This window comes from Perognathus longimembris, chromosome 2 (assembly GCF_023159225.1).
Source record: "Perognathus longimembris pacificus isolate PPM17 chromosome 2, ASM2315922v1, whole genome shotgun sequence".
Classification (NCBI taxonomy): Eukaryota; Metazoa; Chordata; class Mammalia; order Rodentia; family Heteromyidae; genus Perognathus; species Perognathus longimembris.
The window spans coordinates 88,803,414-88,816,599 of NC_063162.1; the positions used below are offsets into that span (position 1 = coordinate 88,803,414).

Here is a 13,186-nt window from a genome sequence, read left to right on the forward strand (position 1 = left end):
CAGTACTGTGGTTTTTTTGTTTTGTTTTGTTTTGTTTTGTTTTTTGCCAGTCCTGGGCCTTGGACTCAGGGCCTGAGCACTGTCCCTGGCTTCTTTTTGCTCAAGGCTAGCACTCTGCCACTTGAGCCACAGCGCCACTTCTGGCCATTTTCTATATATATGGTGCTGGGGAATTGAACCCAGGGCTTCAGGTATAGGATGCAAGCACTCTTGCCACTAGGACATATTCCCAGCCCCTCAGTACTGTGATTTGAACTCAAGGATTCCCACTTGTTAGGTTGCTGCTCTACCTCTTGAGTCATACTTCCAGCCTTGCTTTTTGCTGGTTATTTTGGAGATGGAATCTAGCAACTTTTTCTGCTCTAGCCTTGAAATATGATCCTCCAGATCTCAGTCTCTGAGTAGCTAGGATTACTGACACAAGCCACTGGCACCCATGTAACATTGGTAGATATTGGGTCTAATGTTTATGACTGGATCAACCTGGAACATGATCCTCCTATTTATGCTTCCCATATAGCTGGAATTGCAGGTACTACATTCAGCTTTTTATTGGTTGGGATGGGGTGATGAATATTTTTTCCCTTAAGTAGCTTCTAACTACTATCTTTCCATTCTCTGTCTGAGCCACCAGGCCTAGCTTGATGAAGTATTTTTAATATGTACATATGTACTATAATCTGGGTCTGTATATATAGTAGCATATTGCTTAGTGATAGACGGACATGTTCCAAAACAGGCATCCTTAGGTAACTTCATCATAATGCAAATACCAAAGACAATATTTACATAAACTATGTTTATTCACATAAACTATGACTATGAGACTATTGGGCAGTAAAATTTCTTTCAGCTCTGGCATTTTCTTAGGGGACTATCATTGTACATGCAATCTGTCCTTTACTGACATGTTAGTCTGTGGTACATGCACATATGTGTATGTATATGCAGATACATATATAGTTGAAAATGAATACATATGTTATTCTTTAACTAGGCAAATTTGTATGGCTTAAGAGTCATTTGGTGAAATACTTTCCAATTCTGCTGCTGCTTATATGGCCATGTTTTTGCCAAGGGTTAAATTGTCTTTTTGACTCCTGCTGAATCCTACATGCCTAGAGAAATCACCTGTATTTTCAGAGTTGCACTAATAATTCTGTACACTTTGCGAATATTTTCCTTTTGGAAAGAACATCTCTTGCTCATCCTTTCTCCTTTCATGGGAGGATGGCACATGTATACAACAAAGGTCAAGCTGGGTCACGCTCTGTTTCTTCTCCATGTCTTATTTCACCCTTGTAAAGGCAGCAAATGAGTGTTCTTTCTCAAGAGCCTGCTTTGTGCCAACCCTGTGGCTGGGACCTGAGATGGGATGGTGACCTAGTGAATGTGAGGGCCACCATAGTGGGGGTGCTGTCACCTCTGCCTGCTTGCAGGACTCAGCTCCACGCAGCTCCCCAGTTTCCAGGACTACAGCACTTCCAAATGGGTGAGTTTTGACAAATGTAGGCTACCCATTTCTGCACACAAAGCCATTTATTTTAAGCTGAAGCATTTGCAGCAAAATTTAAATAATGTATCTAGAATGTATCAAATTGAATGCCTAATTAAATCTTTTTGGATTTCTTCTGTAGAACACTTAAGAACTGAAAGCCTGTTAGCTTTTTTTTTTTTTTTTTCCAACTAACTGCCATTAACTGCAAACACGATTTCTGCACTTCCCACTCCCAGGCAAGGTCAGGACTATGAGCCTATCTGAGAGAAATATCCCAGGTCATTGGTATTGAGCCTCCTGTATCCTTTACACAACACTGAATGCTTGGGGCAGAAAGATGTGTGTGTGTGTGTGTGTGTGTGTGTGTGTGTGTGTGTGTGTGTGTGTGTGTGTGTGTGCTGGGGCTTAAACTCAGGCCCAGGGCATTTTCCCTTAGCTTTTTCAGTCAGGGCTGGCGCTCTACCAATTGAGCCATACCTCCATATCTAGATTTTTTTTTCTGGTTAAATGGAGCTAAGAGTCTCATAGAATTTTCTATTTGGGTTGGCTTTGCACCATCATCCTTAGATATCAGCCTCCTAAGTAGCTAGATTACAGGCAAGAGCCACTAGCACCTCCAGCTAGAAAATGATTTTTGTTGGGCCACAGCTGTCACTAAATAATATACTATTATACTGTGAGCCAAAGACCTGGACGCATCCCACTGTCTTCCCCAAATCTTACACATCATGAAAACATGGGACCCTGAGATCTTCATTTAGAAAAAGGTATCCTTTTGATTAGGGTGGTACTGACTGCTCTTCTGGGGAAGAACAGCTAACGCTTATGTGTGGCTTATGTAGGATTCCTGTGTGTCAAAGCCCAGTGGGGTTAGCCTTGGGATGAGGCTCAGCACTTGAGAGTCTACTACCTTTCCCAAAGGTTCAGGGGAAATAGAAGCACTAGGCAGCTTTGTTATAGAAAAGCCTGGGGAGCCGGGGCCCAGCGGGGACAGTCTGAGCATGTCGGAGACACATTGCTTTCACTCAGTAGAGAGCAAGCTCTTATTCGCCTCAAAGTGATTTCTGACTTACTTCAAAGGATAAAGAATACTAATAGATGTTGGTTCATGTAGCCAGGTTTTTATTGGACCAGGACCTTTAAACACGTCTTGTCCAGGCCCCCAGGACTGGCTCCAACTCCGTACCCCTGAGTGCAGTGACCTACCGGTCCAGAAGGGCCCCTGCCAGAGCATATTGTGCTGGGCGGTCACGGGTGGCAAAAACTGCTGGCCTCTCTTTCCACAACCCCCAGGACACATTTGCACCTCCAGCACTTTCCACACAAAGCGGTGCACGGTAGCAAGACTGGGTGTAGTTCAGAGCCCTGTGCTAGGCCGCTTTGTAACTCGTCTTTCTATTCAGCCTTTGGGAGTCCAGGGAGAGATCCAGACGGGCCTGCAGTCCATGTTCGGTAAGTAAACCAGCAATGTTTGGGGCAAGTAAAAGAGGTATTCGCAGAAACAAGCCTTTACTCTTCTGGGGAACAAGAAAATGGTAGTGAAATTGTAAAGAAGATGTATTTATAACCCATATTCGTTAGAAGTTGCCAAACTTAGTGAGTTTGCTCTGCTGACAAATTCAAGTTGGAAAAATAATACATTGAAGGACAGATTACTTACGCCATTGTTCTTGGGTTGAAGGGCAACACAGATAATTTAGTTCAAACAGACCTTTAACCTCTGTGTGTGTGTGTGTGTGTGTGTGTGTGTGTGTGTGTGTTTCATCTCTTGAGTCTCTGACTGATAGCTAGCTGAGTGTTTCTCCAAATAATTCAAATAATCGGTTTTGAGCATTACTAACGAGCCTCTGTCTGTCTAGGATAATTGCTGTGACTTTATTAGTGTGCAATAAAGCACTACAAATGGATTACACAGTTAGCTTTCTGCAGTTGAAGTAAATGCAACAGAAATGATGTAGAGGAATTCAATCAGAATAATGTCAGTGAGGTGCATTGACTCTTCCCTATTTATGATCACAGCATAGGAATCTGAAAGTATTTTTCATTATTTGAAACAGTTTTCTCTTAGCATATAGGAATGGTGGGAGAATTGAATGATATTGAAAATTCTGGAAACGGGGAGAAACAGACTAAAACCACAGGCACCAGACATGTGAAGAGCCAGAGGAGTCCTTTAGGTAAGTCTCTGGTTGGTCTGCTTTGCTGAGCTTCATTGAGAATGGGTCTCCTGTCTGGAGCAACCATCTGTATTCACAGCACCGTGAAAGTGCATAGCTCCTTTGAGTACAGTGGCTTTAATTAAGTAAAACAGAATTAAGTGAAAAGGAAGGTTAGAAAAAAAGAAAAAAAATAATTAATCAACATTTCTCCTTTTATGTAACAGTTCTAGAAAAAAAAAGCAATTGATTTTTAACTCATTTAAATGTCACAGGCAATTAGCTCTATTTGCCTATTTCTTTCTTCCAGAATTTGAGCATACCTTAATTTTTCTTCATTATACACAGTGACTATTTCATATATAAAACTAGTGTAAGTACCACAACTATGGGTAAATTCCCAGTGTTAGGTATAAATGCTGGGTTGTGATGTATAAGGTCATTATGGAGGAACAATCAAGTTAAAGCCCCAAACAAGAAGCCTGCCCCACACAGACTGTGCCTTCTGCCACACAAAGGGTTCACAGTCCTTTCCCTCACTGTCTGTCATGGGAGCTCCATCTCAACTAAGTTTCCAACTGGGAATTTTTATAGCCCTCTTAGAAGATGGGAGTGGGGGACTTGGGCGATTAGTCTCAACTCCAAAGCTTTATTCACATCATCCCAGGGACTCTGCTACTCTCGGAAGCCATCAGGAGCTGCATGTGAGCCTTGGTTGTCCCAGAAGGAGGGAGGAGGGACTCTGGCTCTTGCCTGTGATCCCAGCTACTCAGGAAGCTGAGGTCTGAAGATCACAGCTTCAAGTCATCCCAGGCACAGAAGCCCAAGAAATTCTGATCTCCAGTTAACCAGCAGAAAGCTGAAAGTGGAACTGTGGCTCTAGTGGTAGAGCACTAAGCCTTGACCAAAAAGACTAAGGGACAGTACTCAGGCTCTGAGTTCAAGCCCTAATAATCAGCACAAAAGAGAGAAATACAGGGAGGAAGGAAGGAAGAAAGAAAGGAAGGAAGGAAGGAAGGAAGGAAGGAAGGAAGGAAGGAAGGAAGGAAGGAAGGAAGGAAGGAAGGAAGGAAGGAAGGAAAGAAGGGAGGGAGGGAGGGAGGGAGGGAGGGAGGGAGGGAGGGAGGGAGAGAGGGAGAGAGAGAGAGAAAGGAGGGAGGAAGAAAGAGAATGAAATTTGGGGGAGAGGGTGCTGGTGGGGTTTGAACCGGGAGCCTCATGCTTACTAGGCTGGGGCTGTACTACTGTCTCCTCTTGCCACATTTCAATGGCAAGTCCCTCCAAACCAATAACCATATTTTGTGGACAAGAAGGAAATCTGAATATGGACCAATTCTAAGTTGTTATGAAGTAGTTGTTAATGTTTTAGGGAACGATAATAGCACTCTAGTTATAAAGAGAAATGTTCTTATTTTTAGGAGGTATGTGCTGAGATGTGTGTCATGGTACCTAAAATTCATTTTCCACATACATTGGAAATACAATATAAACTCAGTGATAATGCAAATATGTAGTATCAGAAATCATTTGATTTAGATACTGAATGTTTGGCAGTCTTAGAGCTAGTAAGTAGAGATTTATGTGTCAGTTTGCAAATGTTGCTGGCTGCAAATAAAACTCAGCTGGCCAGGGATTAAACCTTAAGAACATCAGTTCTTTACTAACTGAGAATTTCAGTAGTCCTCCTTAGGGTCGGGATGCTAAGCAGACCCCATCTGGTTCTGTCCATCAGCCCTGCCTTCTCAGCAGACTGGCTTCAGGCTTGTCCAGGCCGTGATTGCAGGACAGCCACTGTGGCTCCAGGCATTGAGACAGCATGACCGTGTTCAAAGACTAGATGTGGTAAGGAAGAGCAAAGCAAGCTCTCCTCTGCCTTTGCCTCTACCACCAGAAAGCAAATCATTCCCAGCAGCCCACAGAAATCTTCTGCTCAATTCTCAGTGGCTTGGAACAGTCCTGTGCAATTCCTAGCTCCAGGGGAGTCTGAAAATAGAACCATGGGGAAAGATTGACATACATTGCAATTCTTCTCCTTGGGGGTGTGGATGCATTGTTACTGATTCCCAAGTCGACTTCCTGTCAAGCAGAAAAAGGGGAAATGACCGCATTGTCCTTTGCTAACCAGATGGTCTTTTCCTCTAGAAAGGAAATAGTTCTGTTTCTCTAGATGGCAGAAGTCATGACTAAATCGTGTTGATGTTTAACAGGAGATAACAGGGCACAAAAGGAGGCTTTGGCTTCCTTGTCTTTGTGTGCAGAACCTCTTAGCCTAATGAAATGGAAAATTTTACTGTTCCTGAAAACTATCCCTCTCTCCACTTTCAATGTACTTTCAAGATTGTTCTCCATATGATGGGCTCCATGAAGCAGAGTGGAATATATACGACTGCTGTCAGTATTGTTAGTATAGTTTGTTAAGTGTCCTCTAAGTGCAAGGTACTAAAATCAGTACAAGTTCCCTCATGAAAGGGGGATAGGACTGGTTGTTACAAAAAGCCCTAAATTAAGTCTGAGTCATCAGACTTAATAAAGAAAGAGAAAACTGAAAGGCTTCAATAACCACTCTAATTTCTCTTTCCTTCCCTGCCTGTGTGACTGAACCTACAACAGGAAACTCTAGACATCCCAGCTTTTAAAATGGATTGTTCTTATTAATCTGACAGTAGTCATATCTACACTTTTTCTATCATTCCCTTCAGTCCCCACCAGTCAGGCACTGCTGGCTCATGTCAGTAAGCTGAGCTACTCAGGAGTCTGAGATTTGAAGACTGAGGTTCAAAGCTAATGTCGCAGAAAGGTTCATGAAATTCTTATTTCCAATTAACTACCAAAAAGCCAGAAGTATTGGAAGTGTAATGGGGCATAGTGGTTCCTGCCTATAATCCTAGCTACTTGGGAGGCTGGGATCTGAGGAACACAGTTCAAACCAGCTGGGCAAGAAGGTCTGCGAGACTCTTATCTCCAATTAACCACCTAAAAAACAAAAGTGGAGCTCTAGCTCAAGTGGTGGAGCTCTAGCTCAAGTTGTAGAGCCCTAACCTTGAGTGGAAAAAGCTGAGAAGGCCAGGGCCTGGATTCAAGCCCCGGTAGCAACACACACACACACACACAAACACACACACACACACACACACACAGGCATGCACACGTAGGTAAGTAACTTTTCTTTTACAAAAGGTGTGACACTCTCATTGTACATATATACGGATGAGTTTCACTGATAGCCATCTAACCATGTCACTGGAAGGAGGGGGAGCGGACACAGTTGCATGTTTTGGGAAAGCATAAAAGGGAATGACTACACTCAAAAGGTCCTTGAGCATCCAGAAGCCCCTTGTTTCCAGTCCATTTGTCTGATGGTGTTTAGTACGTGAGCTTGGTGGTTAAGGTCTACCTCATTACAATAGTTAACCGGTGAGTGCTGCTGTGACATGTGCTGTTGTTCTCCTGATGATTAGCCCAGAAAAGTCCAAGCTGCCCTGCCTCTTGGCCATTTGTTGCCTCAGATAAACCCGACTGAAAAGAGATGCAGCCGGAGCCAAGGCTGCTTTCAAGAGTCTCTGATGAACTAATCTCCAGAGTAGAGAGTTGTGTGTTGAGGTCAAGGGACAGACGCATGACTGGGAAACTAGCTAAAGGAGTCTGAAAGGAGGGACAAGCCAATGAAAAGGGCCAGAGAGCAGTAGAGCATCTGGGTAAGGAGACAAGATTTAGAGAAAAGTCACAGAACAACCCGGACCAATGTTTGAGTAGAATTTATAGGTTTTTCTACAAATCTCTTTTCACTCACCTAACAAAATTTTCAAGTATATAGCATGAACCATGAGGTCCTACATGCTGGGAATATGGCAGGAAACAAAACAAAACTCCTCATGGAGTTTACCTTCTAGCAACAAGAGTGAACTGTAAACAAGATACAGAAGTGAATTGCAAAGAAATCACATAGTATGTTAACAAATGGTAAGGAAGAAGTTAGTAAAAAAGGAGCTAATATGAGTAAACGAGTAGAGATACTGACCTTGTGTGGCTACATTAGAGTTTAATTAAAAATTCAGTTCCTCAATTACTGTCTCTAGTGGCCAGGCAGCAGCTACTCTATTCAGCATGGAGGCTGAATTCCCACCATTGCAAAAAGTTCCAGCACTTAGTGTTGATAGAAGGTACATAATTTTATTCATTTTTTTTAGAAAGGTTCTTATGGTTGCCCTAGCTGGTATTGAATAATCCTGCTGTCTCAGCCTCCTGAATAGCTGGGACTACAGACAGGTAATAGCATCATGCCTAGCTCCAGTATGCAAGTTTTTGGCTGAGTGGTCAGTAAAGATCTGACAGAAAAGGGAGTTGGTGGGGCTAATGGGTTTGAGTTGTGTGCTTTCAGGAATGAGAATGGGGCACATGTGTGGAAGCATAATCGGTGGGAGTGACACAACAGCAAAAGATGGGGTAAGAAAAATAACAGAGGAGACAGATCCTGGAAGGGCTGGATTTTTGGGGGGTGAGATGAGACCCATGAGAGCTTTTGAACAGAGGAGTTTCATGGCCTGATTTAGGGGTTTTGTTGTTGTTTTGGTTTTCTGTTGGTTGTGGGGTTTGAACTCAGGGCCTGGGTGTTGTCCCTGACTTTCTTTTTGCTCAAGGCTAGCACTCTACCACTTGAGCCACAGCTCCACTTCCAGCTTTCAGGTACTTTAGTGGATAAGAGTTACACAAATTTTCTTGCCTGGGCTGGCTTTGAACTATGATCCTCAGATCTCAGCCTCCTGAGTGGCCAAGATTATAGGTGTGAGCTGCTGGCTTCCAGCTTGAAGATTCCTTTCTTCTCTTTTCCCCTATTTTTTCACTCTCCCCCCCCCCCCCCCCCCGCTTAATATTCAGGCAACACCATGACTGATTTAGGTACAGAGTGTAAAAGAGAAAAGGGTCCAGAGTTTTCTTGTCTGAACATCTGGAAGCCACAAGACACTGGCTTTGAGGCTCTCCCTCTTCCTGTTCATTCTGGTCACAGCTACCTCCAGTTTCTGATCCTTCTCTACCTTTTGACTTCACACCCCTAACCTCTGGGTTTCTTGTTGGCAATTATTCTTTGTCTTCTCTCCCAATCTAGAGAGCTTTGCCCACCACAGTTCTCATCACCAGCTCAGCTCTTCCCTTTGGCCATTCCATTGTGCTCAGGGTTGACTTCCACCCCTAGGCCTTGTCCTGCTACCCACACTGGGCCAATGGACACTTCGATGGTCCCCCATTGCACTCCAAGCTGCTTCCTTGGGAGCATGCATGACAATGTAATGGCTTGCTTACCTCTCCATGGCTACACTTGAGAAAAGATGGTCGACTTATTTCCCCAGCAGTTACTCGATAGCATTGAATAAAGACCACTTCAAGTCAAAGACAAACAAAGTAAAAATCCTGAGGATCCTCTACTTTGTCAGGAAGACTATCCATTTTTGTCACCTGTATTTATATTTAGCACTGGGCTATTTTCTAAAAGCAAAGTTTATGAAACCACATTTTATTTTCTCTGTGTTACTGGCAAAATTTTGTTTAAGTAAATAAACATATATACAGACAGCATTTTAGAATCTAATAACACTTGTGATTTGGATATGTGTTTTAGGAGCAACTTTGACCTACCTCATGAGTCCAAGATTTTTGATTTATGTAAGCTGTGCCTTATCGATCTGGGTAAGATGAAGAAAATGCAATTTATAGTTTTAGATGGTTAAGAGAACTGTAATATTAAGGATATGAAAATTTCCCAAACTAGTGGATGCAAGATGTGTGTGTTTCTGTGTATAGAGCAGGCAGGAAAAATGCATAAAACATATATGAAGGATGGTTATAATACCTACTTTAAAGTGGATGTCAAGGAACCAACTCAGTGAAGAGCTAGTCCATAGCCAACCTCCAGGACACCCTACCGCCCTCCTCATCCATTAGAAGTAACCATGGGCCTCTTTGGGGGGGGGGGAGGTGTCAGTGTGGGGCTTGGACTCAGGGCCTGAGCACTGTCTCTGGGCCTCTTTGTGCTCAGAGCTAGTGCTCTGCCACTTGAGCCACAGCGCCACTTCTGGCCGTTTTCTATATATATGGTGCTGGGGAATTGAACCCAGGGCTTCATGTATGCGAGGCAAACACTCTTGCCACCAAGCCATGTTCCTAGCCCCTGGGTCTCATTTTTATAGTATTGGCTTCCTTGCTTTTCTCCTCCTCCTCCTCCTCCTCCTCCTCCTCCTCCTCCTCCCCCTCCTCCTCCTCCTCCTCCCTCCTCCTCCCCCTCCCCCTCCTCCTCCCTCCTCCCCCTCCTCCTCCCCTCCCCTCCCCCTCCCCCTCCCCTCCCCCTCCTCCTCCCCCTCCCCCTCCCCCTCCCCCTCCCCTCCCCTCCCCCTCCCCCTCCCCTCCCCCTCCCCCTCCCCCTCCCCCTCCTCCCCTTGGTTTTACTACTGTTGTAGACATCCTTTACTGATAAAGTTTAGTCTTCGAACTTTATATCAGGGAAATCCATATATATCCTATTTTGTCTTTTGTATTTTGCCCAGCATGGGATACCCATGTTTTGTAAGTAGCCCTGGTTTGCTATTTCTCAGTACTGTGTAGTATTTCATGGTATAACTGGTTTAATTCATCTTTCTGAAGAGCCAAAGATTTTCTGTTTTCTTACTTTATCGAGTCTTCTTTTTGTTATCTTCATTTTTCTATTTCAATTTCTAGTTACAATTTTTGTTCTTATCTTGAAATAAGCATATATATCACTTTATTGTTGTTATTAAGGTATTGTATAGAGAGGCTGCCATTTCATAAATCAGGCAATGAGTACATTTCTCTTTTGGACAATGTCATCCCTTCCTTCACCTTCCCCCAATTCCCCATCCTGTCCCTACAGTTACATAGTTCATTTTCCACCTAGTGCATATTGAATACCATGGTTGCATTTGCTCACCCTTCCCTTTCTGTGCCTCACCCTTTGGCCCCACTAAAAGCAAAAACAAACACCAGCACCAACAAAACCCATGTTTCCGTTTTCTGGATGCTCTTACCTGTTTTGAATGTGTACAGACCTGGGGATCAAACCCAGGGCCTTGCCCATGCTTTAGACAAACGCTCTACCACTGAGCTACATCCTCAGTCTTTGTTCTTACCTTTATTACTGTCTTTCTTCTACCCTTTTGGGTTTTATTTGCTGTTCAGTGTTTACTCCCACACTCTTCGTGGAAACAGGAGCTCACTGCATAGCTCAAGCTGGTACAGAAGTAATGGTCCTCCTGACTCAGCCTCCTGCATGCAGGGATTACAGGCATGTACCAACACACACAGCTTCTATGAATTGAAGTTTTAGTTTTAAATTTTTATTGTTACATGTATTTTACTCCTAGAATTTGTATCTATTTTTTAAAATGCCATGTCACTCTGTACTTTCCAATTCCCTGCTCAGAATTTCAGAGCTGGCATTTATGTCTTTAGGTAGAGTAAGCATTAAGATTTTATAGCTCGGGCTGAGGATATGGCCTAGTGGCAAGAGTGCTTGCCCCATATACATGAGGCCCTGGGTTCAATTCCCCAGCACCACATATATAGAAAATGGCCAGAAGTGGCGCTGTGACTCAAGTGGCAGAGTGCTAGCCTTGAGCAAAAAGAAGCCAGGGACAGTGCTCAGGCCCTGAGTCCAAGTCCCAGGACTGGCCAAAAAAAAAAAAAAAAAAAAAAAAAAAGATTTTATAGCTCATGTTTGATAATTCAGATACCAGAGCTCATAATAGGCCAGTTTCTGCTGGCTGTTAAGTAGTTGGATTTTACTCCTGGTGCTCCATTTCCTTATATGACTGGTTATCTTTGACTACGTGCTAGGCCTCACTTTTTAGAATGATTGCTGGAGGACTTTGAAGCTGAAAATAACAGCTTCCTCCTTTATTGAGCATGATAATGGCCCTCAGATGTATAGAAGGCACCAGACATTTGCCTGTGATTGAAACTGCATTTGCTCTTGGGCACTGCTGCTCACACCTATGCTCCTAGCCACTCAGGAGACTGAGATTTGAGGATTGCAGCTTGAAGCCAACCTGGCAGGAAATCCCTGAGACTCTGCTCTCCAACTAACCAGCAAAAAGCCAGAAATGAAGTTGTATTCAAGTGGTAGAGTGCCAGCTTTGAGCAAAAAAAAACCCCAAAACCTTAAGATTTAGCACCCTGGCCCCGAGTTCAAACTCTAGTACCAACACACCAAAAAAAAAAAAAGGAAAGAAAGAAAGAAAGAAGGAAGGAAGGAAGGAAGGGAGGGAGGGAGGGAGGGAGGGAGGGAGGGAGGGGGGGAGGGAGGGAGGGAGGGGGGAGGGAGGGAGGGGGGAGGGAGGGAGGGAGGGGGAGGGAGGGAGGGGGGAGGGGGGAGGGAGGGAGGGAGGGAGGAGGGAAGGGAGGGAGGAAGGAAAGAAGGAAGGACTTTAATTGCTGGTGGAGGGAATGATAACGCTGTTCAACTCAAGGATTAGTCCAGGGGCTGGGAATATGGCTTAGTGGTAGAGTGCTTGCTTTGCATGCACGAAGCCCTGGGTTCGATTCCTCAGTACCACATACACACACACACACACACACACACACACACACACACAAAACGGAAGTGACTCTGTAGCTCAAGAGGTAGAGTTCTAGCTTTGAGCAAAAAGAAGCCAGGGACAGTGCTCAGGCCCTGAGTCCAAGCCCCAGGACTGGCAAACAAAAACAACCCAAACAAAACAAGGATTAGTCCAAGTTCAAGGCTTGGATTTCCTGGACCCTGCAGATGAAGTAATCTTACTAGGAAGGTGTGTTTTCTTTTAGTATCCCCTCTTTATCCTAAAGGTGAAACAGGCTTGTTTCATCTGACTTTTGGGGTCCACAGACCTGAAGGCCTACATCATAGCTCTTATCATCAGCAGATTGTTCTCTAGATAACCTGCTCTTACTTTTGTTTTTGTACATATCTGTTGGTTTGGTGTTTTTCTTATTAGCAGGTTGATCCTTTAGTGCATTTAAGATTTTTTAAAGTATTTGTTAAAGTAGAACTTTCAAAAGTTATATATATATTTTGCATAAAGGTCAATCATAATTGTACGGCGTAAAGACATAGGTTTGACCTGTGTTTCGAGTCCTTTGGAAGAAATGCATGGCTCTGGGTTTTAACTTGCTTGCTTCTGTATGTTAGTTGGCGATGACAGCGTGCTTTGCCTCTGCCACCTTGCAGGGAGACCGAATGTGGCACTTTGCCATGTCTGTGTTCCTGATAGAACTGTACGGACAAAACCTCCTTCTAACGGCAGTGTTTGGCTTAGTGGTGGCTGGATCTGTGTTAATATTTGGGGTCTTAATTGGTGACTGGATCGACAGGAAACCGAGAAATAAAGGTAATATTCTTCCTCTTGCGACATGTAATTATGTGGAGCATTATGACCTCACTAGCTGTGGGGGTTTGTTTTATTTAGTGAAGCAAAATAATAGAGCTCAACTAAATTGCAGTAAGCATAAAAAAGTCAAGCTCCAGGACCTGCAAAAAATGCTATAAAAG

At 43.8% G+C, this 13,186-nt stretch overlaps 1 protein-coding gene across 1 annotated transcript in view; it reads left to right on the forward strand.

Moving 5' to 3' along the window:
• Positions 1-13,186, forward strand: part of LOC125345066 (solute carrier family 40 member 1-like) — a 28,010-nt gene that overhangs the window by 2,695 nt on the left and 12,129 nt on the right. The window contains exons 3-6 of the mRNA XM_048337314.1: positions 2,657-2,950; positions 3,574-3,675; positions 9,269-9,336; positions 12,866-13,025. Coding sequence (XP_048193271.1) covers positions 2,657-2,950; positions 3,574-3,675; positions 9,269-9,336; positions 12,866-13,025 — 624 coding nt within the window. The remainder of the gene's footprint in view (positions 1-2,656; positions 2,951-3,573; positions 3,676-9,268; positions 9,337-12,865; positions 13,026-13,186) is intronic.